At 50.2% G+C, this 26,649-nt stretch overlaps 1 protein-coding gene across 2 annotated transcripts in view; it reads right to left on the bottom strand.

Moving 5' to 3' along the window:
• Positions 1–2,621: 2,621 nt before the first annotated feature.
• Positions 2,622–26,649, bottom strand: part of KLHDC3 (kelch domain containing 3) — a 249,559-nt gene continuing 225,531 nt past the window's right edge. Inside the window, exons 9-12 of one of the 2 annotated variants that reach the window (XM_086925829.1) lie at positions 22,215–22,288; positions 14,969–15,047; positions 3,847–5,593; positions 2,622–3,636 (exon numbers count right to left, since the gene is read on the bottom strand). In XM_086925829.1, the coding sequence (XP_086781955.1) occupies positions 5,527–5,593; positions 14,969–15,047; positions 22,215–22,288 (220 nt within the window). In that variant the 3' untranslated portion in view covers positions 2,622–3,636; positions 3,847–5,526. The remainder of the gene's footprint in view (positions 3,637–3,846; positions 5,594–14,968; positions 15,048–22,214; positions 22,289–26,649) is intronic. The other variant, XM_086925830.1, reaches the window with a different exon arrangement.

Here is a 26,649-nt window from a genome sequence, read left to right as displayed (position 1 = left end):
GCATTTGTATATAATGCATAGGGGATTCCTGCAGTATGGACCTAGCCAAAAGGCAGCAGAGCACTGTACACGGTCAAAGACCAGCATCATAAGTTCAAAGAGTAATAGTAGAGGAAGCTGGGTTGTGGACAGTTAATGCGTTGAGATGTAAGGTTCTTCAAAGAGGTGCATCTTCAGCTCTTTCCAAAACTGTAGCAGGGTTGATATGGAGATGCTCTTCCAGGTCCTGGGTGCATAGGCGGATAAGGCCTGCTGTCTTGTTTTTTTCTTTTTTTTTTACAATTCTTAGTTTGCAGTCTGATGGTGTCTTAGCTGCAGGTGTCGACATCCACCAATGATGGCGAGCTCGTCTGCAAAATAAGCGGGATTTTGGTTGTGATTGTTTTGTAAATGATGCAGCTGGTCTTGAAGATGGTGCGGGCTGCAAAGGGAAGACAATGGAGTTCCATCGGGGTGTAGGTGATGCAAGTATATTTCTTCAGGCGAGGTGTCAGATGTGCTGCAGAGTGTCCGAGGCCCCTGAAGTATGCCAGAGGGGAGTCAGCAAGGCCATGGAGTAGTGCTTTATCCCCATGCAGAGGCAAGAGTACGTGAAATGGAACAGCAATTCTGAAGTCGCTTTCTGGAAGCATCGGTTTAACATCCTTTAGAAGTGAGAGCGCGGGTACCAGGCGGTCCTGGTCTTTGGCAGTGTGCTCCTGGAGAGTGAGGTTGGTGCCCAGGGTCAATCCAAGTGACTTGGCATTCAGAGAATGTTGGGGTTTCAAGCTGTCAAGGGTCACGTCTTCGAGCCAGGTCTGCACTGCACCCACTTTATTGTTCTTGGCCATAAACTGGATTTGTGCCTCGGTTGGGTTGAGCTTCTAGTAAGCGATGGACATCCAGGTGTGGATGAAGTCATTTGCAATTTCCATTGCCTCTCTTGCAAATTTAATTATTAAGGACCAGATTTAAGGAAAGCTTTAGATGACAGAATTTATTGTAATCATCGACTCAATACAGAGGTACCATACAGCAGTGCACATATCAACTCAATCCAGAGGTACCGTACGGCAGTGCAGATATAAACTCAATCCAGAGGAACCGTACGGCAGTGCACATATCAACTCAATCTAGAGGTACCGTACGCCAGTGCAGATATAAACTCAATCCAGAGGTTCCGTACGGCAGTGCACATATCAACTCAATCCAGAGGTACCGTACGGCAGTGCACACATCAACTCAATCCAGAGGTACCGTACGGCAGTGCACATATCAACTCAATCTAGAGGTTCCGTACGGCAGTGCAGATATAAACTCAATCCAGAGGAACCGTACGGCAGTGCACATATCAACTCAATCCAGAGGTACCGTACGGCAGTGCACATATCAACTCAATCCAGAGGTACCGTACGGCAGTGCACATATCAACTCAATCTAGAGGTTCCGTACGGCAGTGCACATATCAACTCAATCCAGAGGAACCGTACGGCAGTGCACATATCAACTCAATCTAGAGGTACCGTACGCCAGTGCAGATATAAACTCAATCCAGAGGTTCCGTACGGCAGTGCAGATATAAACTCAATCCAGAGGTACTGTACGGCAGTGCACATATCAACTCAATCCAGAGGTACCGTACGGCAGTGCACATATCAACCCAATCCAGAGGTACCGTACGGCAGTGCAGATATACACTCAATCTAGAGGTTCCATACGGCAGTGCACATATCAACTCAATCCAGAGGTACTGTACGGCAGTGCACATATCAACTCAATCCAGAGGTACCGTACGGCAGTGCAGATATAAACTCAATCCAGAGGTACCGTACGGCAGTGCACATATCAACTCAATCCAGAGGTACCGTACGGCAGTGCAGATATACACTCAATCTAGAGGTTCCATACGGCAGTGCACATATGAACTCAATCCAGAGGTACACATTTGAAACTTAAGTAATCGCATTTCACATTTTTAAAAGACCACATGCTGTTTAAATTTATTTCACATTTGAGAACAGGGGCGTTCATTTGTAATGTTGTTTGGCTTAATGCCGCCCGATCTGCATGCAGATTCTCTGCTGGTTGGCTAGTCAAAATCTTAAAGAGGTCGTTTGTTCAGTTTTATCATATCAGAGAGGTCTTTATCTATGAACGGTATTAGCTGTAAATAATGTTATCATCACATCCCAAACTCTACATTTCATGTTAAATCTTAAGTCGAAATCAGATATTTACAGGAAGTACATGTTTTTAAAACCGCCTGACTTCATAAAGAGTTGCTATTTTGGTTTTATACTTATTTCTGTAAATTGATCTATTTGTATGATCACATTTTTATAAATAGTTGCCTTTTTGGCCAACTGTATGTTTTTGTAAGTTAATTTGTTTTTATGATCACATTATTGTGAATTGATTTTGAAACAAGCTAATAAAATTGAATTGCGCCAGGACTCTTGAAAGCAGCCCGAGAGCGGTCGCAGAGGCTCAGGACAGCTCATGTCCACTCCGGTGTCGCTGGATCTGATGAACAGGATTCACCTCTGTTCAGTCTCTTCTGGGGATCTGAACAAGGTGCTTTTCTCACTTATCTTTGCCAGGCGAGAACAATGATCAAAGAATGAAACAAAGACTCAAAGAAGTGCTTGTTTAAATATTTATAAAATCGAAGCTCTGTTTGACAGCATCCAGAAAATTGATTCAGACACCCCAAGGAATTCCACTCTTGGAACAGATCCCCTCAAACCGGTCACCCGGACATCAACACTGTACCACAGCCTTTTAGATAGTCCAACTTTTGGCAGTACAACAGATTCTGGTAAAAAAAGAGCTTATCCTCAGATCTTTAGTGGAGAACTTGCCAACAGAGCCCATCTCTAGAGTGAGACGGCTCAACAGGTCCCCCATCAGTAGGGAGGATGAAACCTCATCAAAGGAAGGGGGAGATGGACAAACAGATCAAATTTCCTGTGGCAACACTTCCTAACAGATTCTAATCTGAATGCAGAGATCCAAGGGATTCCTGTCTGCAGGGTGGGGTGGCAAAATTAATCCCCATTTGTGTACCACGTGGTCTTGGAAATAACACTTTGCAATCGAGCAACAGATCTTACTGTTAATCGGGGGGACCCGACAGATCCCATCTCAAGAGATGAGGAGACCACACCCGCTACAGGGCATTCCGCAATCAACTCGATCCCACTGATAAATCACACACACACAAACAGTCCCAACACACTGCACTTCCAAAGGGTCACAGGGGGTGCATACCTCCATGAGGGTCCCAGTGCCTGCTGACAGCACACACATCTCTGACGAGAAAACACAGGTAACCCCAATCCCCCTGCTGGGGAATATGTCTCACAAATCCCATTGTACACAGACCACGATCCACGAAAAGCACAGGGGCATTGGGCACACGCACACACAGATTCTTTGGGTACCACAAGACTCCTTCCCTTCGGATTCAACGTGCACGGCCATCCCCTGCGTGTATGAAGGGTACACATGTGCTTCCAGAGGACTAGAACAACAAACATACTCATATCAACCCTTAGGGAGCCACACCACCCACACACACACACACACACACACACACACACACACACACACCTCATCCTTGAGGAAGCCACCCAACACACACACACACACACACACCTCATCCTTGAGGAAGCCACCCAACACACACACACACCTCATCCTTGAGGAGGCCACACACACACACACACACACCTCATCCTTGAGGAAGCCACCCAACACACACACACCTCATCCTTGAGGAGGCCACACACACACACACACACACCTCATCCTTGAGGAGGCCACACACACACACACACACACCTCATCCTTGAGGAGGCCACACACACACACACACACACACCTCATCCTTGAGGAAGCCACCCAACACATGCAGCTCAACCAGTCTGGAAAGTCCACAATACACACTTGAGTCCAAGAGGCATTTTACCATAGTAAACCCATAAGAATCCCTCTAGGGCAGATTACCCCATACATGGCAATCTTCAACAGGCAACTCTACATTCTTGTCAACTCCCAGGGAGCAAGGCACCCCATTACTATTCCATTCCATTTGAGACTTCCTTATCCTGCGGGAGACCTGAGCTGTTAAGTCCCCGAGACCCCCAGCACCTGATCCCCAGCTCACCACACTTTCATATCTTAACTCCTGAGAAGTATCGCACATTCCATCACAGCTGTTACCTCCCAATCTAAACTCCTAATGAATCTCACACTTTCTATCACTCATAACCATAGAGGCGCTCCACAGCACCCCCAACACAGGACCCTCACACATCCCAGTCTCACACACACACACACACACACAAACACTGAGAACAAACACCAGAGCCAGTGAGGGCTACGCGCCCTATCACTTGAGACCACATACCTCAAACGGGGAATGCAATCTGGCCCAGTGACCGAGGGCCACCATACCAGCATAACCCAATCCATATGTAAGGTGCCCAAAGCACACCCAGTTCCACAGTGAATCGCGACTGCACCGCCTTCTGATGCAGGCTAGTCACTGGCACAGCTCACCAGTGGGTTCTGGAAGCACACTTGTCCACTCTGCTTCTGTGCTGTTTTTCTGCTGGGAGCTCAAAGATGCTGAAGCACCCTCAGTTCATGTCTCTTGCACTCCAGCAGGGGCGCTTCCTTGGTGGGCTCCACCTTAAGGCAATGCCACAACAGGCAGTGTAGGCTCTACGGAGAGTCAGCGTGGGTGGAGACAGACGGTATAATACAGGTGGAGAAGGAAGACACTGAAGCAGCAACAAGAAGCGTGGCATCAGCGTGGCACTTCTGACCCAGGGTAAAAAGAAACGACGAACCTCACGCGTATCCACCTTGTGGCAATGGTGAGGTTTGTGCTTGTTGTCTTTGATGCAGGCAGTGCTGTGCGAAACGTGTCCAGACAGTTTACAATCCGCCTCTGAGAAACCATCTCCGTTTACTAGGTGGTCCCCACGCATCCCGGGTGGAGCAAGCAGGTACAGCCCACCATTCGGGAGAAGGAGCGACAAGTGCAGTCAGAAGAGGGCTGTCCTTTTCGGAGTCCGAAAGCCTCCATCGCAGTAGGCTGCACACAAGGAAGAAAGTCTGCGTTAAAGTTGCACATTGCCCACAAAAGCTGTAAGACCCAGGAAAGGTAGGGCTACTGAAAGACAGGGTTGACAGAGCGAGGTATGGCCAGGATGAAGGGAGCGCAGGACAGGTGGCGGGAGCCTGAGGTGTTTGTTCAGAATGGCTCCTCTACAAATCACATGGATGGAAGGGTGCAGGCCATGGACGTGCAAGAACAGACACACAATGAACTATGGTGGACCCAAGCAGAGGCACATATGGCGCTCTATGCACAGGATGGAAGCTTAGTTCGTGCAATGATGGGATGGTCAATCAATCCATGAGAAGAAGGGACGGTGGACAAGACCAAGAGTAGAGATGAGATGGACGGTGAGGAATGAATGACTGCGAAGCGGGGATGGCGAGTGAATCCATACGGGGACGGAAGACGACGGCAGGCTATCCATGCGAGGACAGAATGGGACGGCTGATGGTGCTGTTAGTGGTCATTGCGGTCAGCTCCCACCTGCAAAAAAAGAGAAAAGGCAATGAGAAACATATGATCTCAGTGGCTGCGCAGACACTAAATAGAGGACTGTGGCAACGCCACCCTCTTCTGCCAACCCACACCTGATACACAGCACCTCCCTCTTTGGCCAACCCACACCTGATACACAGCACCTCCATCTTCGGCCAACCCACATCTGATACACACCACCTCCCTCTTCAGTCAACCCACACTTGATACACACCACCTCCCTCTTCAGCCAACCCACACCTGATACACACCACCTCCCTCTTCGGCCAACCCACACCTGATACACACCACCTCCCTCTTGGGCCAACCCACACCTGATATACAGCACACACCTCTTCGGCCAACCCACACCTGATATACGGCACCCGCCTCTTCGGCCAACCCACACCAGATGCACACAACCTCCCTCTTCAGTCAACCCACACCTGATGCACACTACCTCCCTCTTCAGTCAACCCACACCTGATACACACCACCTCCCTCTTCAGTCAACCCACATCTGATACACACAGCACCCTCTTTGGCCAACCCACACCTAATACACAGCACCTCCCTCTTCGGCCAACCCACACCTCATGCTCACCCTCTCCCACTTTGGCCAACCCACACTTGATACACACCACCTCCCTCTTTGGCCAACCCACACTTGATACACACCACCTCCCTCTTCAGTCAACCCACACCTGATACACACCACCTCCCTCTTCAGTCAACCCACACCTGATACACACCACCTCCCTCTTTGGCCAACCCACACCTGATACACACCACCTCCCTCTTTGGCCAACCCACACCTGATGCACACCACCTCCCTCTTCAGTCAACCCACACCTGATGCACACTACCTCCCTCTTCAGTCAACCCACACCTGATACACAACACCTCCCTCTTCAGTCAACCCACACCTGATACACACCACCTCCCTCTTTGGCCAACCCACACCTGATACACAGCACCTTCCTCTTCGGCCAACCCACATCTGAACACACCACCTCACTCTTCAGCCAACCCACACCTGATACACAACACCTTCCTCTTCGGCCAACCCACACCTGATGCACACCCTCTCCCTCTTTGGCCAACCCACACTTGATACCCACCACCTCCCTCTTCGGCCAACCCACACCTGATATACGGCACCCGCCTCTTCGGCCAACCCACACCAGATGCACACCACCTCCCTCTTCAGTCAACCCACACCTGATGCACACTACCTCCCTCTTCAGTCAACCCACACCTGATACACACCACCTCCCTCTTCAGTCAACCCACACCTGATGCACAACACCACCCTCTTTGGCCAACCCACACATGATACACACCACCTCCCTCTTCAGCCAACCCACATATGATACACAGCACCTCCTTCTTCGGCCAACCCACACCAGATGCACACCCTCTCCCTCTTTGGCCAGCCCACACTTGATACCCACCACCTCCCTCTTCGGCCAACCCACACCTGATATACAGCACCCGCCTCTTCGGCAAACCCACATTAGATGTCCCAGTCTTTTCCCTGGTAGAACTGGTGAGCAGACCGTACCAGTCTGCACATCTCAGAGTAGGGGGGGCTGAAAAGGGGTCGGTGGGGAATAAATTCAGGGGCTGATACTGATCCCAGGTACCCACAACTTTTAAAAATCCCTGTAATTATTAAGATAACACTTAAAACAACACAGCAAACCGTTTAATACATTTTAAGTCAACACTGTGTGCAAATCCAACACCTCTGTGCTCCACAAGAGCCTCAACAGGAAGGGTCGCATCAGTCACACTCATCGTCAGTGAAGGTAACCCATCGCTATGGCCAACGGCACCCTGAAAGTTCTCAGAATAAGGCTTATGTTTCAAGCTACAACCCCGCCCCTCAAAGTATCTGTGAAATTGTTATTACGCTTTCCTCTTCTCGAGCTATGTTGCAGTCTATTTGTGAGAGGTCGTAGAGAATTTGTGCTTCTTTGTAAATGTTTTAACGATTGACTGTGCAGTGCCCGAGGTTGAAAGAGCCCGGGTGGCACCATGCCAGGGGAGCCCTTTAGAAACTCACTGCGCCCCTTGTCAGGAGAAAATGTGACTGACCCGCTCTATCAGAACAGGACAAGGTAGCGATTAATGGACCAATAACCTCAGACAAAATACTGGACACAATCAAAAACCTTAAAAAGGGGAAAGACCCTGGCCCGACGGGTACAATGCCAAATTTGATAAAACTTTCGCAACCCTTCTGATTCCTCCTCTCTGAAACCAGTTTAATCAATTTACTGAATCGGGTCAAATAAGCAGTTCCCCTGCAGAGGCAATCATAGCAGTGATACCCAAAGATGGGAAGGATCCCTCACAGCCTAAAAAACTACAGGCCTATTTCACTGATAAACCTAGATTGCAAAATTTAGGCCACGATCCTTGCCAAGCATCTTCAAAGGCATATATCCAAACTCATTCACCTCTCTCAAGTGGGTTTCCTAAAAAATAGGCTCTCCAGTGATAATACGCGAATATTATGTCATGCCCTAGAGAAGTCCAAGCTAACAGACTCCCCCGCAGTGGCAATCACGCTGGATGTCGAAAAGGCTTTCGACAAGATTGACTGGTCCTACTTGAGAGCAACACTTGAGAAAATCAACCTGGGCGACAACTTAATTCACATGATAATGGCCTTGTATTACACTCCGTCCGCCAAAGTTAGAGCTGGCGGTAGTATCTCTTCATCTTTTAACCTGGAACAAGGAACCACGCCGGGCTTCCCACTCTCACCCTCCCCGTTCCTATTAGCGTTCGAACCGTTCTTATACCAGCTACGGAATAATAAAGAAATCTCAAGAATCCAGTTCAATAACTACACGGTTAAGATTACAGCATACGCAGATATACGAGTCATCTCGGAAAAAGCGGATTCCGCTACGCACGCCCTAATGTCCTCAATAGAAGAATTCTCCTCAGTTTCGGGGAATGAGCTCAACGAAGATAAGACTGAGGTTAAGCTGCTCAACAATATCAGCAATAAAGACATTATAGGCAGCTCGGCTCTCACTTCGCAACCAAACTGCATCAAATACCTAGGCTTGGACTTCACTAAGGACCTCGTTTCCACCCTCCAGACCAACAAAAATGCCTTTCACAAAAAAATCACCACGCTGCTGGACGGTTGTCGCTGAAATTCTTATCCTGGTGGGGAAGGGCTGAAACATTAAAGATGATGATCACTCCACTAGTCAATTATCTGTACAGCATGCCACCTATGACCCTCTCTAACAAGTTCTTAACCAAGAAATATAGCACCTGAAACTCTTTCCTATGGCAAGGGAAGAAACCTAGAATTTCCCTTAAAAAGTTCAGCTATCCAAAGAAAAAGGGATATTAAACTGCTTATCTTTGCAAACAGGGGTTTCACTGAAAACGACCCAGAGTATCTTCCCGTTTGGGTAGACACAGACATCCTTTGCTTGCTCTACTCACAATGAACATCTCTAACCTTCCCCATTCTAAATATATTATTCCAAATACGAGAAGAGCCCTTCTGCGTCTAGATCAACTCTGGACCGTGAAAATCAACAAATCCAACCCAGCTGCCCTATGGCACAATCCATGCCTAAAGATAGACCGGTAAACGATATACTGGCAAAAGTGGTGAAATAATGGCATAAACCCCGTCAAAGAACTCTATGTAGGAAAACGCCCCTCCTTCTCCGATCTTTAAACTTGTTTTGTAAATGTAGTAGCATTTGTATAGCGCACCGAATCGACCCCCGAAGGGGTATCTCATGCGCTTGTACGCATACCGCTGTGGAACCCTTCCTGGCTTTTCCCTGTGAAGTGCCCACTCCTGGGCTCCCCCATGGTGAAGCCAGTCATCCTAGCGTTGTTGGGGCCGTTGTGAAGATTAAGCAAGGACCCATGATTAGAATAGGCACCGAGGCGAGATTTTTCAGGTCTGCGGAAATTGAGTCCAAGAGCCTCTGAGGCAGGAATTGAACCCTGGACCCGGGCTAGACCTCTGCATCAGGGTTTGCCGCTCTAACCATTGATCCACACTTCTCCACTTTTGGCCTAGAAACCTTGGACTTTTATGAATTCTTGAAACTTAAAGCAAGACTCGCGTCACACTCAAACCTGCCTCTTACACCGTTGATCCTTACACTGATAATCCAACTCATAAAACCAGGTCATATTGTAACTAAAATCTACAGACTACTGCTCCCGAAACCATACAACTCTCACTCGTGTAACAAGGTGAAATGGGAATCTGGAACCAACACTAATAATATTCCCTTTGACTGGAATAAAATACATAGAACCCCTTTCTCAAATGAAATCTCTCCTATTCTATCCCAAACTAAATTCATGCTAATAAATAGAACACGTTGGACACCAGCTAAAACCTTCAAGCTCACCTTAAGTTGGAGCCCGACATGCTGGAATTACAAAGCACAGGAAGGCGATTGAGCTCGCGTCCTCTTCCATTGCCCTACCGTGCAAACCTCTTGGGATAACATATTCAAGTGTGTAAATAACATATTTAATATTGATCCTCTACCGGGATTCTTAGACCCAAAGCTGAGAGATGAGAGCGCTCGATTGATGCGGGATCGAATGCTCACCCTCGCCTGCAAACTAATTCTTAACAACTGGAACAATTCAAAAGGCGTTTCCTTCAGGAAGTGGCAAGAATGGTTGACCTTTCTCAGAGGGGAGGATCATGCCTCCCTACACTCCTCTTCCGCCTTGATGCCTTTTCCTTCAAATGTGAACCCCATGAGCCCAGCCAAGTCCTCTCTCTAAACTTGCATGGCCTTATGGCCATATAATACAGAAATGCATACACTTTACTGACCACCTTATTGATAAACAGTATAAACCCCCTTGAGACAGGACATTTCTCTCTTTAGGCCTATTCTTCAAACATGCACCCTTTCAGTTGTTCCATCACACAGAGACCGTAACAAACGGAACAGGACTCATGTTATCCCCATAAGGCCTCCAGTATAATATCAAAGATGTAACAATGTTGGGATATGTATGAAATCTGATAACTTGGTAATCCAAGTAGACATAAAGACCTTATTCAGGACATGTCCTATGGATAACATAATACTGTTCAGGATATTATGATATTCTATTCTAGATGTCTCTAATAAAGACCCTCAAATCAGACAAAATTTAGGTCTACCATACGGCTTATATGGTTAATCAACATGAGCGTGTCTGTAACAGGGAACATCTTATACTTTAATTTTATCCTTAATTCCATTTGTAATTTCACTTGTAACCTCATTTCATTTCTTGTCATCTTGTTATTTTTCTCATTTTCATTATTGCTCTCGTTTTGGAAAACCCAATAAGAATGATTTGGAAAAAAAAGAAGTAGCCATCAGAAAATCTTCTCCATGGATACCCAGATAAAACAGCTCAATTAGACAGGCTGGGAGACCACCCGCGCTGCGGCAATCTCATGATGATCTACTCAACTACCTCCCTGCAGCATCTTCCGATCCTCTATCAATGATTCGATGCACTTGATTCTAACTTCGCCATGAACTTAATTAAAGCGAGTGCATTGATTTGACTCATCCTACTGAGAAACCTGATTCCCTAACCAGGTCTATCAACCAAACGTCACATGTCGTTCACAAGCTCATCATAAGCCTTCCATTAGTCTCACAAAAGACCTAACTACAATCGATGCTGCGTTAGGACGCAAAGGGTCAGACTCCTGTGCTGTTAGAGCGGGGTCCACTCTCATGAGGGAGAATCATTCCAAGTTAAGATTTCCAACTTCTCTCTCCTAGTCATTGACCCGGCTCCCTCCGATCTAATATCCCTACAATCACTGACTCAGCCACTGGTATTTTCTAACAAGGAAATCTTATCCAGATTCCTTCAAGACCATTAGCTACAACTTTTCCAAAATTGGCTCTTCCTTCTTACAAAATCTTCTGCATAACTCCCGATCAGCAGTAAAGCCCAGGATGGTGGTTACTGACACTCGATAACCTAAAATATATGTCCTATTTCTGACAAAAAACTGCCTCAGCAACACTTGACGCAGTAACCTCCTGGTTCCTCCGCGAAACTCCACCCGCGACGAGATCATCGATCAATCAGTATTTATAAAGCGCTGCGAATCACCGGTGAGGGTCTCAAGGTGCTGGACAGCAGCGCCTTAAGATGGCAGTCGCGGAGGTAGAGCTGCAATCGATCCAGTGGAAAATGACCTCTAATGATCAGTATCCTTTTTTCAATGCTGACTTCTAGAAGAGTCTGGGTGTAATCCCCCTGCAGTTGGATTAAATGTCATTTATCACTCTCCGGTTGACACCATCTTCTTCGAAAAATGCTTGGAGCATAAAACTGAGCCGCCTTATTATCTTATTATTTCAGACTTCAACATTTTCCTTCAAGACTTCGACTTTCATTGGGGCGAACCTAGTATCAGAGCAGCTCCTCTGCCGAGTTCCTTCAGGAATATAGTGGCAGAAACCCACACACCGAAGTCTCCATAAATGACTATCATTCGAAGGGGTGACCCTTTTCCAGTGGACTGGTCGGATCATTTACAGATCTTTCACATTATCCACTGCGCACTGTAAAGAATGAGGCCAGCAAGCCAGACCCTGTGCTCGGAGGATACCAAAAATAATGACATTAACTCTTTAGCACTCCGGTATTAACACTCTCCCCCCACAAGGGCACAACCAAGATGTTAATGACTCTACAGCCAATTAGAATGACTGAATGGAAGACCCTCTTCATGAGGTTTGTCTGTTGAAATGCAAAGAATGAACCCCCCGCCGCTCAACCCTTCAGCGAAAGTCTGACCTTTGAATCACTCTACGGATGAAGGGCCCGATTCACCGAACTAACTTAAGACAAAATCCTAAACTTACTACTTTTTGGTATTCACAGAAGTTAGGATTTTGTCTTAAGTCTGTCTTAAGTCTGTCTTAAGTCTGTCTTAAGTCTGTCTTAAGTCGGTCTTAAGTCGGTCTTAAGTCGGTCTTAAGTCGGTCTTAAGTCGGTCTTAAGTCGGTCTTAAGTCGGTCTTAAGTCGGTCTTAAGTCGGTCTTAAGTCGGTCTTAAGTCGGTCTTAAGTCGGTCTTAAGTCGGTCTTAAGTCGGTCTTAAGTCTGTCTTAAGTCGGTCTTAAGTCGGTCTTAAGTCGGTCTTAAGTCGGTCTTAAGTCGGTCTTAAGTCGGTCTTAAGTCGGTCTTAAGACAGACTTAAGACAGACTTAAGACAGACTTAAGACAGACTTAAGACAGACTTAAGACAGACTTAAGACAGACTTAAGACAGACTTAAGACAGACTTAAGACAGAATTCTGTCTTAAGAATGTCTTAAGTCGGTCTTAAGTCTGTCTTAAGTCAAAATCCTAACTTCTGTGAATACCAAAAGTAGTAAGTTTAGGATTTTATCTTAAGTTAGTTCTGTGAATCGGCCCGCAGTGCCTGGAAATGTACCCTAGGATTTAGCGAGTCAGATCTTGTCCCATTGGCTGACTTTGGTGACGTCATTTCCAGCCCAAGGTGTGTTTCCAGACTCCCTTAAAACTGGACAGTGTCTCCCCTTGTAAAGCAAGCCTCAGCTGATGGCGAGCTCAACCTTCGACCTCTGTTGGCTCTTCCTTTCGTTGGGTAGTTAACTGAAAGTTGGAGCAGGCGGCTATCAAGATATGCAGGATCACAGTCTTCTTGAAAATCTTCGGTCCGGCTTGAGACTCCTGCTGCTAGACCTCTCTGTGGCTTTCAAGTCAATCACACCGCTGATCAACAGCCAGAAAGATACAATGGCTTTTGATAGTACAGTCCTGTATTGGTGGAATTGCTACATATCCAACTCATCTCAATCAACCAAAACTGGGAACTGCTTAGCAAGTCAAGTGTCCCTCGTGGATCAGACGTCTCACACCCCTACAGTCTACACATGAAACCACTTTGAGTCACCTTTGGGGACGACGGGATCTGCTATCATCAATATACTGAGGATACAGAAGTGTACCTCAAAATCTCTTCCCCCAGAAACACCGCACGACTCTCAAACACCTTGGAGGCTGTTTAAAGATAGACGACAATGCATCATTCAAATTGCAATCCCCTGAAAATAGTATACGATAATCTATCTACAACATCCTGCGTTACCTGTACAAACAAGGAAAGAGTCCTGCAGAACTCTAAGGCATATTAAACCGATCTGTAGAGCGCACTATCACCCTGGACGTTATCCTCGCCCGTAAACCTGCAATTTTTGGCAACTGTAAATCACTGGGTTTCATTTGCAACAAAAGACTCAACGTCCAATCTCAAATTCATATCCAGGGATAAGAGCAGACGCTGCCAACTTAGATGGACATGGGGTGCCGGGTCGTTTACTCCTGACCGGCCCTTAAGACATTCGTACAATCCCAGGCTCTTGCTGGACCTGTCTACGGTTTCTTGCTACCTGCTGTTGCTGCTGCTCTTTTGTTCTTCGTTCCAGGACATTTGACCACATCACCCTTGTACCGACAGGGCTTCCATGGCTTCCCATCGATGCTGAAGCCCAGTTTAAGTCGGCCAGCATCAGCCTCAATGCCCGGAAAGCATTTACATCCAAGTCGTTGGCTGTAAGATTGAATACAGTAAGTCGTCTCGGGGTCGTATATGAGCCGAGGTATCCATGGAGCCATGTTAGATTGATACAGCTAACCCAAGGAGTCTTAATTGAATAATGTGAGTCTCTAGTGGGATGAAACTAAGTAGAACAGTTAGTTTTGGCATCTTAATTTAGTTTGATAAATCACTGGATGGTCTTCTGAAGTACTAAACAGTAAATCTCCTGCGGATGGGGCTGAACTACAGCTGGCGAATCCATCGGGCATCTTCATTTAAGACTGAGAACCACTGCTGGATTTTATTAAACTATAACGGATCCCTCAGAGATCTTACCTTGATAGAGTGAATTGGACCTCTGAGCTGAAGAGAGGCAATACCAGGGGGATTTAATAAAGCATAGCGAGCTTCAAGGGCAGCCTCGGATATCAGCACGAGCAGTACACCGCACCCCAAGCACTGACAGCAGCAAGCAGATCCGAAGTGCCTCGACTGCATCTTTCAACACTCCCATCACACCCACAACGCTTCACCAGACCACTTATTCTTAGACAGGAGCACCCCAACATCTCTCAGCCATATCTATAAGAGGTAAACTAGTGGGGAGGGAGTTGTCACCTAGGAAAGGTCATTGATGGGCAGTATCAGCATGGAAAGGCGTCAACAGCCCAGAACAGCACCTGTTCTGCCCAACACCCAAGCATGAGCACTAGAACCCTGAACGGCCCCTAGTGACTGAAGATGGAGGCGCTATGGACACCGGGCTCATTCCGCCTTACCTGATATCGTGAGGGAGGCCAGACTGGTCCAGACCGTGTTGAATCACTGCTAATTTACATAATGTCTTTAGGCTGGGACCTAAAGAAAGAAATGAAAAACAACATCACTTCAGTGGCCAGAAGGGTGGCCTTTCTATGCAGTGAGATAATGTGTCAGGGTGCATACAATGCGTCAGGGTACATACGATGCGTCAGGGTGCATACGATGCCTCAGGGTGCATGCATACGATGCCTCAGGGTGCATGCATACGATGTGTCAGGGTGCATACAATGACGACTGGTCAAGTGGTACAAGAGCTTAGGCCGGCATAGAATGGGCACTAGTACGAAACCTGGGTTAAGGCCTGCAGCCCTAGACCAAAAGTTTGAAAATGTGATCTGCACCATGAACCGGACAATAAGACCCGGTCCAGCCTCGGGTGAGTAAGACCAAGAGAAGTCATTGGATGCTGGATCTGCAGCCAGAGTCAGAAACCCAGGCCAGAAGATGAGACATCTCCCATCAGACTCATCACCAGGATCTCTGCCTCGACAGTGCCTGGGCGGTCTTGTTGTAGAAGTTACTTACCTTCGCTAACGATGTATCTGGTAGAGACGATTCTAGCCGCAGATTCCTTAATGTAGAATTATCCCCAGGCATGAGACTGGATCCGTATTTTTTTTTGCCACATCATCTCTGCAGCCCGGGAGACGGCACCACGTGACTCCACCTTGACATTGTACGCGTACGTGACGTCACATAAGTCCCACCTCGGCGCGCTGACATCAGTTTTCTTCGGAGAACTTTTCCGCGCCACAACGCGGAGCCATCACAAACAAAACTGTGAGAGTAAATCAGTGAAACAAAGGGAAAAGGGGCGAATGGTGAGGAACAGCACCATTAGAGACAGTGCCAAGCACTGCGACACTGAAATCCATGGAAGGAACCGAGCTGCGCACCGCTACGAGTAGCAACCCCGCAAGGCAAAGGCGATGTCCTCCCTAGAAGCAGAAAAACATGTGAAAAATGTTTTGACAGACGACAGAAAGTCTGCAACCACAATGTATAACAGTGAAGGAGCCACAAGCTCAGAACAGATGAGTAACAACAAGTACCCCAAGATAACACCACCAAGAAGTGTCCTATCCCCTGTAAAGAGCTAAGGGGCTGAGGCACAGCCAAGAGAGCCCACCCCAGAGGGGTCAGAAACCCCAATCAATGAAAAAGAGATAAGAGTACGAGTAGGCCCCACACTGGAATAACCAGGGTGTAGGGATGCAGAAGTCCACATAAACCTACCGTCCACGTACTAGAAGGGAAAGTGTGAAAGAGGGCACTCGCAAAAGACAAGCCACCCGGAGGGAGGCGAATGCAGAAGACCAAGCTGTAGATCCTCGCAGAACGGGGATGAAGGGCGGGTTGTGAAGGTATCTACGGCTAGAATCGTCTCTACCAGATACACCATTACCGAAGGTAAATAACTTGTACATCAGATAGTGACTACTAGCCGCAGATTACGTAACGTAGAATAGACACCCTAGCCATAGCCAGAGGGGGGGGTAGGGTCTGCGAGAGAACCCCACCAGCTTGGAAGGGCACAGGGCCCAAACAGGGAATGTGTCATGGGGACAGGGAGGACGGCCCAGCCCCCATCAAGCAGAATAAACAAGAAAAAGGAGAAGGGAAGGCCAGCATACCACAAACCTACCCGAGAGGCAGAGGGCAACCTCCAGAACCCCGGAGGGACCGACGGTACCCAGGGAGTACCAAGGAAGAAAAGAGTCACCCACATAATCCACGGAGAAGGGGTGGAAACGGAGGCAGAGCCCGCCAAAGGAGAACACACACACAGAAAAGGGGGAAACGGAGGCAGAGCCCGCCAAAGGAGAACACGCACACAGAAAAGGGGGAAACGGAGGCAGAGCCCGCCAAAGGAGAACACGCACACAGAAGGGGTGGAAACGGAGGCAGAGCCCGCCAAAGGAGAACACACACACACACAGAAGGGGACAGCTGAACTCCCATCAGACCCGAGGGAGCGGACAATGTAGGAACGGCTCCAAAGCCGAGAAGCGCATACGCGAGAAGGAAGACAGTTTTGCAAGGCTCCAGCAGAGCAAGAGACAGAAGCACACGGGTACACGCCGAGGCCTACGGAGGTGGACCATAACGTCCAAGCGTGTGCAGCAGGCAGCTAGTAGATACCATAAAGTAGTGTGCCCAGAGCAAGCCAAGCGCAAGATGAAGACAGAGGCAAGGGGCCCCAGAACAAGCCCCCAGAGAAGAACCGTCCCAGTGGCACAACCCGACCCACGAAAGAAGTGGGACCGGCCAGAAGATGTAGCACAGGCCTAAAGCCGTCAACCAGAACACAGGCCGTCAACCAGAACACAAGGGAACACCAGGAATATCCTAGCCCCTCTGGAACAAAAAGTAGAGGACCAGGCCGAAACGTTGGATAATAAAGTGGAAGCACCACGGCGCGAAGCTGTAGACGTCATGACAAAGTCGGCCTGGCGATCCAAAGGCTAAAGAGGGAAGGCAAAACGCACATAAGCAGATATCCCACAGGAACAAGGGACAAATGCACGACAAGCAAGCCCTGTAGACAAAGGATAGAAACTCCATCGGATACTGAGCAGGACAGAACCTGGAGCAGCGCAAGCTGCGCTATGACGGAAGAAAAAAGACAGCACCAAGCGGTATACTGTGACGCCAGGGAAGGCGGGGAACCGAGAAGGCATCCACACCCACCCAGCTTAGGACAGATCTATACAATAGCCTACAAGTACCCCACCTAGGGTATGACACGTCCGAAAACAACACATGGGAACACCTGTTAGGGAAAAACCCCGCAGCAGAGATCAAGAACATAAAGGACCCGTGGGAGCTCCACAGACGGCTTACCAATCAGCCAAAAAATACACAGATGATCCAATCTGAGGACCTATACGGCTTCATTAACTGCCAAAAAACACACCCACTGCAAAAGCTGAAGGGCTGAACCAGCAGCCAACAGTACAAAGGGGCCAACTTAAGGACCCTGAAGGCATTCCAAGCCACACAGAACACAGACGGCCCAAACGAAACACTAGGCCCAAAGAGAAAGATGGGATAAACGTCTCTCAAAAGACACCGGAGGACCGACAAGCCAAAGCTTACGGAGGGAGAGGAGGACGGAGCCCCGCAAGGAGTCATTGAATGGCGGAGTCGGCGTGGGCGTTGAATAAAAGAAGCCCATCAAAAGGCAGGTCAGCAAGACGCTCCCTAACATTCTCTGGAAAGATGCCATCCCGCAACCAAGCTTGGCGGCGGAGAGCCACAGAACTCGCCATAGCGCGACCGAGAGAGTCAGACACATCCAAGGCTGAACGTAGAATAAATGCAGCCAACTTCCGACCATCCAGCACATGGTGCCGCAGAGCAACGCAGACACCCCCATGGGAGGGGCGGGACAGAAGGGATTCAGCGGAATCCCACAGGGCAGAGGTAGCCCTGGCTAACACACAAAGAGTGTTGAGCGCACGCAAAGCAGCGCTAGTGGAGGCGAAGATGCTACGCCCCCAGGAGTCCAGCCACCGTCCCTCACATGACAGAGGGAGCAACACCGAAGGAAAGGAGGGAAAGGCCGACCGCAGGACAGGGCTTCGGGTAGAAGGGTGAGAAGAAAGGCAGACTGGATCATTCGATTAGGACAATGGCGATGGAGGAACAGTTGAGGCACCGGATCCCACGTAGCAGGAAGCCCCCAGGCCCCCAGAAGAGAGTTGTGGAGTGAAGCTTTGCATGGAAGAAGCAGCTCCCCTCCACCGGAGCCCTGGTGGAGAACCTCCAACAGATGGTCTGTAGGGATTGGAATGACCGCGACGACCATGCGCAAAATACCAGCGGCCGTAGAAATGGCCCAGACAAAAGCCGCACCCGCCTCTGTAAGGCGTCGTTGGGAAGAGAGGAACTCGTCTGTGGGCAAAGGCTGCAAGCTAAGTTGCCCATCCCCAAGTCCAGCAGGAGGAGGGAACGGCCATCCTCTGTATGATGGAAGGCCCATGGATGAGTGAGGGACCTGAGGAGTCTCTGGAGAAAACGGAGAAACCTGCGGGGCAACCAGCGAGGTGTGGAAGACAGGGTCCGGAGTATGCGGTCGCAGAGACAGCGTAGAGCCCGCCCTGGAAGACGCCGGGGAAAAAGCACGACTCAGCATCCAGTCTCCGGTGAAGAGGAGACAAGGAGATGCACAGGAGAAAGGGGCGGGGTCAGAGCCGAAGCGGCTAATGAACGGCGCCGCAAAGGCGCCGGCTCGACCTCCAGCGAGGCAGCCGCCTGCGTAGAGAGCCGAGAGGGACTCAGGGAGGTGCCCCGGGTCTCGGCCTCCACCCACGGCGCCGCCAGGGTTGGGGAGGAAAGCCGCCGGCGCCGGAAAGGCGTCGGCTCGGCATCCGGTAATCCAGCCGCCTGCCCAGAGGAACGAATGGGACTCGAGAATGAACCATGAGTCCCGGCGACCTCCTGCAACACCACAGGGAACCCCATGGGGCTTTGCGGCGAGGCAGGGGCGCCGTGGGTCGAAGAGCGGAACCCCGTAGGGTCGCACCTCGACAACACCACACCTCCAAGAACTGAAGCCGAACTCGTCGGCGCCGAAAATGAAGCCAAACTCGTCGGCGCCGAGAATGAAGCCGCCGGCGAGCCCACGGAAGGCCCCGTGCATGGCGAGTGATCCGCTGGCGTCACAGGGAGAGGAGGAGCAGGGCCTAAAGAAGCCTTCAGAACCGCAGAATAGGCTTCCGTTTGGGCACTAGTCGCCCCCAACGCCAGGAAACGGCGGACAGGGTGGCAACTGGCGAGGGCGTGCATTCTGGGAGGAACCCGCGCCCTCCGGAGAGCGAAGAAAAGGCCTCAGAGACAAACTGAGAGACTTACCGGTGGACGAGCGACGCCCGTGAGGCCTTGGCGAAGGACGATGCTGCAACTGGAATCGGCGGCGTTTTTTTTTTTTTAGTCCGATGTAGGGGACGGATTTGGGGACGAGACTGATCTGGACAAGCGTGCTGAAAGCAATTTCATCCGGCCCTCCCGCCGGGACTTCGGCTTAAGATACCGACAAGCTTCGCAGTTCGTGGAATCATGGTGCTCGCCCAAACACCACATGCAAATCGAGTGAGGGTCCGCGCCGACATCGGACGCGCACAAGAAGTACACGTCTTAAAACCTGAAGGCATTCACACACTGTTCTCAACGCAAGGCGTTAAAAGGAGGACTAAAGCAGGCCAAGCATACGATCCGGATCCACGTTGCACGCGGAAAAGAATGAAACTGATGTCAGTGCGCCGGGGTGGGGCTTATGTGACCTCGCGGACGTCACATACGCAGACGTCAGGGCTGAGTCACGTGGTGCTGTCCCCCGGCGCGCAGAGATGTATGGCAAAACATTTTCCGGATCCAGTCTCACGCCTGAGGAAAATTCTACGTTACGGAATCTGCGGCTAGTAGTCTATCAGACACGATCGTTCCTCTGGTTCATAAGAGTAGGATGTCTTATAGCCATGCAGCCTGACGGAACCAGATGCATTCCTACGGAGTCCTGTGCTGTGGTACAAAGCAATGAAACCACTGTGTAGGAGATGATGTAACGTACTAGAGAGTGCTCTATAATTAATACATATTTTTATACATACCTTGTGTGGTTCCTTTTCATTTAACCAATACAATAAGGTTGCATTCGGGTAAAACCAGCTGCTTTACACTCCTTCTGGACTTAGCCTGAAGGCTGCTCTCACAGCGAACACTCAGAGAGCTTTCTAAGGTTGTGTGACACCTCTTAAACCACCATAAGGGTTGTCTGGACTGGTGCAAGATGCCCACTTTAAATAGTGGACAGCATATACCAGGCCAGCCTCTCAGACTCCAAACTAGACCCCGTGGCTCCAATTTAGATTCTGCGAGGAAAGGAATCCAAGATAGATCTTGCGGGGAGGGTGGGGGACGCTCTAAACCAGACCCACAGGGAAGGAGACCAAACCAGACCCACAGGGAAGGAGACCAAACCAGACCCACAGGGAAGGAGACCAAACCAGACCCACAGCGAAGGAGACCAAACCAGACCCACAGGGAAGGAGACCAAACCAGTCCGCGAGTGTCCGAAATGAGCACTGAGGATTATCATTGCTCCAAAAAACGTTTTCTGAACATGACAAACTTGGTTCAGATAAAAAAAAACGTGGAGACCAATATAGAATCTTGAGCTGGACTTTGTCAAACACAAAAACTAGAAAAGCAAAACAGCAAAGGGAAAGAAGTCAACTATCACAGAGCCTATGACATCCAGGACAAACAAGAAGAGAGTGGAACAGAGGAGACCCAAGCAGACAACATCCAGGGCACACAAAGCACAGGCAGAGAGTCGGACAGTGGTCCGCGGCACAGGCAGAGAGAGGGACAGTGCCTCTCAGCACAGGCAAAGAGGGGGACAGTGGCTCACGGCACAGGCAGAGAGGGGGACAGTGGCTCACGGCACAGGCAGAGAGGGAGACAGTGGCTCACGGCACAGGCAGAGAGGGGGACAGTGGCTCGTGGTAGAGGCAGAGAGGGGGACAGTGGCTCACGGCACAGGCAGAGAGGGGGACAGAGGCTCACGGCACAGGCAGAGAGGGGGACAGTGGCTCACAGCACCGGCAGAGAGGGGGACAGAGGCTCACAGCACAGGCAGAGAGGGGGACAGAGGCTCACAGTACAGGCAGAGAGGGGGACAGTGGCTCACGGCACAGGCAGAGAGGGGGACAGAGGCTCACGGCACAGGTAGAGAGGGGGACAGTGGCTCACAGCACCGGCAGAGAGGGGGACAGAGGCTCACAGCACAGGCAGAGATAGGGACAGAGGCTCACAGCACAGGCAGAGAGGGGGACAGTGGCTCACGGCACAGGTAGAGAGGGGGACAGTGGCTCGTGGTACAGGCAGAGAGGGGGACAGAGGCTCAAGGCACAGGCAGAGAGGAGGACAGTGGCTCACGGCACAGGCAGAGAGGGGGACAGTGGCTCATGGCACAGGCAGAGAGGGGGACAGAGGCTCAAGGCACAGGCAGAGAGGAGGACAGTGGCTCACGGCACAGGCAGAGAGGGGGACAGTGGCTCATGGCACAGGCAGAGAGGGGGACAGTGTCTCACGGCACAGGCAGAGAGGGGGACAGTGGCTCACGGCACAGGCAGAGAGGGGGACAGTGGCTCAAGGCACAGGCAGAGAGGGGGACAGTGGCTCACGCTCTTCACATACTGAAGTCCAGGATATACAGATCCGAGTGGTCCATTAAGTCAAATTCGTCCCCCATTCCTTGCTCTGGACACGGGCTGCAAAGAAAACAAGTCTGTGTTAATGTCACATCACACCCAGGTGACACACAATGACAACACATCAAGACACAGCAGTTAACAGAGCGAAGCTATTGTCGCAGCTGAGAGGAGTGTTTAGGAAGACTCAAATGTGTGTGAGAGATCAAGATACACACACACAGGCACACAAACACACACATGGCCGGATCACACTCATGGACAGATGTGTCAGAGCAGGATATGCCCACTCACAGGGCCGGCGCACACTCGTGTGAATGATCAGGATACATCGTGTGAATGATCGTGTGACAGAGCAGAATACACCCCACACACACACAAACACAGGGCAGGCTCACACTTGTGTGATAGAGGAGGGTACACCCACAGGGCCTGTAGGAGACTAGGATCTACTTCTTATAGTTTTTGCTAATGTTTCACTGTTTTCAACTTAGTCTGGCTGGGATCCTGCTATTCAGGACCCCTGCCTAGCTGCTTCCTCTCTAAAATGATTCCATGTACTTTATGTACACTCCAGATTGGATTCTGGGGTACCCTTATAAGTCCCTAGTATATGGTATACTTTGTACCGAGGGCATAGGTACCCCAGAGGCCTCTCAGGGGCTTCAGCATGTATTATATCACCCCTGGGAGACCATTCAAAATGACACAACAGGTCTGCTACAGCAGCCTGTGCAAGGTGGTGCATGCACCCCTTACTAAGATATAGGTTCCCTATATCTACCTTATATCACTGCACATATACACCTGTCAATCACCCTGTTAGACGGGAAACCTGAGGCCGAGCAAGGGGGAGAGGACTCCTGGTGAGGTTCCTCTCCTCAGATCATACGGACGAGCAACCACCCCCCCTACAGATGGACGCCACACAAAGATAGGTTCTTAACACTTTTATCGGTATTCTTTGGCAGGTTATTGCAACAGTACAGAAGGAACGGGATACTGGGATCCCTCTAAACTTAGTCTCTGTGGGAAGGGGGTAGCGGGACAGTCTTAGTACCGGTCTGGTACAGGGATGCCGGACGCACAGCTCTCAATCCTCGAGCTGGAGGGTTGTCTGGTATGGGCCGCGGCAGCGCCAGCAGGACTCCAAGGATGGTTCACGAAGATGAGCGGCGGCAGCGCCAGCAGGACTCCAAGGATGGTTCACGAAGATGAGCCGCGGCAGCGCCAGCAGGTCTCCAAGGATGGTTCACGAAGATGAGCCGCGGCAGCGCCAGCAGGACTCCAAGGATGGATGCAAGAAGATGAGTTTGTCTCGGTGTCTCTCGACTCCAGGATACAACTGCCTTCCTGCTCTGGAGCTGCCCCAGTTATAGGGCTGGTGTCCTTTGATGTCCGGACCCTCGCACTTGGAGGTCGGAGGGTCCGGGATGTGCGAGTCCAGACACCCAGCAGGGGGGTGGAGCCAGCGCCCGGGGAGGCTGGGGGCGATCGAAACCAGGCGGATGGGGGTCCATCGAAACTTCTTCCCCCATTGACTCGTCAAGTGGTCTCTTTACCCCCTGGTTGGATCGTGGTGCCTCGATGTCGGGGCTTTGCTGGGCCTGAGGCTGGGGTCGGGCCGAGGCCACAAGGCCTGGTCGTGGAGGGTCCAAGATGGCAGCTGGGCCGGAGACGAGGATCCGGGAAAGGGTCCGGACCAGCCGAGAGGGTTGAGGAGATGAGGTAGAGTTCCGTCGGGGGAGAGCTGGGGGCGGCCCGGAGGGGCGGCACTCGTGGAAGGTGCCGCTCTTGGCCGGGGAACAGGGGTCGAGGTAGTCCGGGACCCGCCATGTGGGAGGAGTGGGGCCACGCCACGAGGCCAGGTCCAACACACCCCTATGGCAGGCCTGATCAATCCTGAAGGCAGGGTGCTGGGTTTTATGTGAGAGGGTGCAACTGCATGAGCAGGACCCCTCTGCAACCTTCGGAAACTACATTCCGGGGTTGTTTGTGATGCAGCCAACCATATACTCTTAAGTGCATTATAACCTAGCCGTAAAAGCTAACTTTAAAACGGCTGCAAGGAAACATGTCCTATTTGGTGTTTGGAAATGATTCCACCCTCCTAGAGGGAGAAATATGACAACACCGGTACACCCGGTGCCAGCTTTCTCGACCCTGGCATCACAAAATGCCTGCCCTTCTGCTGCTGAGCCAAGCTCGAGCAGGGGAATGCATGACAATAGGCTTCTTGTCACAGGAAGGTGTGAACACCTCCCAGACAGGCTTTAGTGTATTGGGGCTGGGCGGGTGCACTCAGAGTGCTTTGATGTCTGCACTGGGGGCACATTTGGTGTCCCTGTGCACAGTCCAGCTAAAACCAGTTGCAGGAGCCATTTGCTCCTGCTCTGGGGCAAAACTGGACAAAGGACATGGGTGTAGTCACCCCTCGGTCCTGACCCTCCATAGGTGGGTCCCGAGAGTTTGTCCCACCCCTTCCTTGGGTATAAAGTAGGAACCCCTGACTACAGGACTTTAGATTTTTACCTGGACTAAACTCTGCTACTGAAAAGAAGTACTTCGACGTAACTGCAGAGTCAAGCATCCTATCTTCTCACCTGAAACACTCTACATCCGTGGGCATTCGTCTACCGAGCCCTTGGTCGCCCTGAAGTGACCTGTACTTTGTCCCCTCTGCCTTTAGGTTCCTCTCATCTTCGATGCAGGCTTGGATCACACCGGACCCTTTTTATCTTCCCGGCAGCAGCACTTTTCAGCAGCACGCCATTGAAAAGGTCTAAGATTCCCGACATCACTTGACACCTATGCACCCGGTTTTCCTGGGCTAGGTAACACAGGTACTCCGGTACTCACAAGGGTGCTGGCCTTAGAACCTTCTATGTTTGAAAGACTTTGCTTAAAGTCCTCTCCGAAGAGTCCTTAATCTTTAAAATTCCAACCGCGACTTTCCCATAAAGATGTACGGAGCTCGCTGCTGTGTTCTCACACTGCACATGTCCCCCGTGGGTCCCCTGTGTCACTACCTTGGGTGGTTCCTTGGGGTCACAGTGATTCTACGTGCTCTAGGCACTGTGTCTAGTCAAGTCGTGGATGTTATACCACTTTCTTAGTTTATTGTTTGGTCCCCCCTGGAGCCCACTGTGTATTGTGCTATTTACGGTTGTTCTAGTGATTTAATGAGTGGTTTGTGCTCTAATCTCATAAAGAGAAAAAATTCCCCTGAAGAAGACAGTTACTGAATACCTGCATCCTCTGTGAGGCGGTGAGCGGTCCATCTTGCGAGATTATCGTACACTGTGCACTTACAAGGTCTAATAGTCGACGCGTAAGCGATTTGATCCCGCTGCGCATTACCTTTACCGCTCCCCACTATGAAACCCAAGGGAGGTCCGCAGGTGCAGTCTAACCGGCTGGACCAATACGCGGTTCCCAAGCAGCCGGCACCTGAGAGCGGGACTCAAGTGACACCATGAACGACCCTGAGCCTTCACTGAGTTCCATTATGGCGGCGATCCAAGTCCTGGGGGCAACACTGGAAACCAAGATTGATAAAGTCTCCAAAGAAATGGCATTACTCAGGGCAGACATGAATAAGACATCAGAACGCATAACGTAGACAGAAGTAAATGTCACAGAACTCCAGGCCAAGACTCGAAAACTGGAAGAAAGGGTCCAACAACTGGTTCACCAACATCAACAGGTAGCTCTTTAGAAGGAAGACCAGGTGGGGAGAGCTCACAGTAACAACATCCGAGTGCTTGGTGTTCCAGAGGGCGCAGAGGGGCGGAGTGTAGAACTCTTCCGTAAAAACTTGATATCGAACCATCTCAAGCCTAAACGACTCTGCCATCTTCACTGTGGAATGGTCACATAGGGCCCCAATCCCCCCGCCGAAACAAGGAGCCGCACCCATGACAATCATAGCCAAGATCCTCAACCACAGAGCCTGTGACGCGATCCTGAAAGCGGCTCGTCTACATGGAGACCTCCTGTACGAAAACGCGACCATTAGGTTCTTCCTGGACTTCACCCTTAAAGTCTAACAGTTTCCGGAGAAACTAAAAAGTGGTGGCGAATGGTAAATCCTGGTTCTTCACTACCCCATCGGAGGCTTAGTACTGGCTGGACGAGGGTGCTGCACCGAGGATGAGGCTAGATATCGCCAGTACCTGGAGGGATACTAAGAGGAGTTCACAAGCTCCCAAAAGGGCAGAGTAGAACCTGACAAGAGAAGCATGTGTTCTTCGAGATCGAGGTCCATGAGTCCGGCTGCTCTTTGACTGGTGGAAAACGATCTTCCCTCCTGTTGGACTCCAAAGCTGGGGCTCCACACACCATACTGTAATGTATACTATTTACTCTTTCTAAAGGGTAGGAAATAGTGAGAGTGATGGACACTGCAAGACTTACAGTAA

Source organism: Lissotriton vulgaris, chromosome 6, assembly GCF_964263255.1.
Source record: "Lissotriton vulgaris chromosome 6, aLisVul1.2, whole genome shotgun sequence".
Lineage (NCBI taxonomy): Eukaryota > Metazoa > Chordata > Amphibia > Caudata > Salamandridae > Lissotriton > Lissotriton vulgaris.
This window is presented reverse-complemented; position numbering and strand designations above follow the sequence as displayed.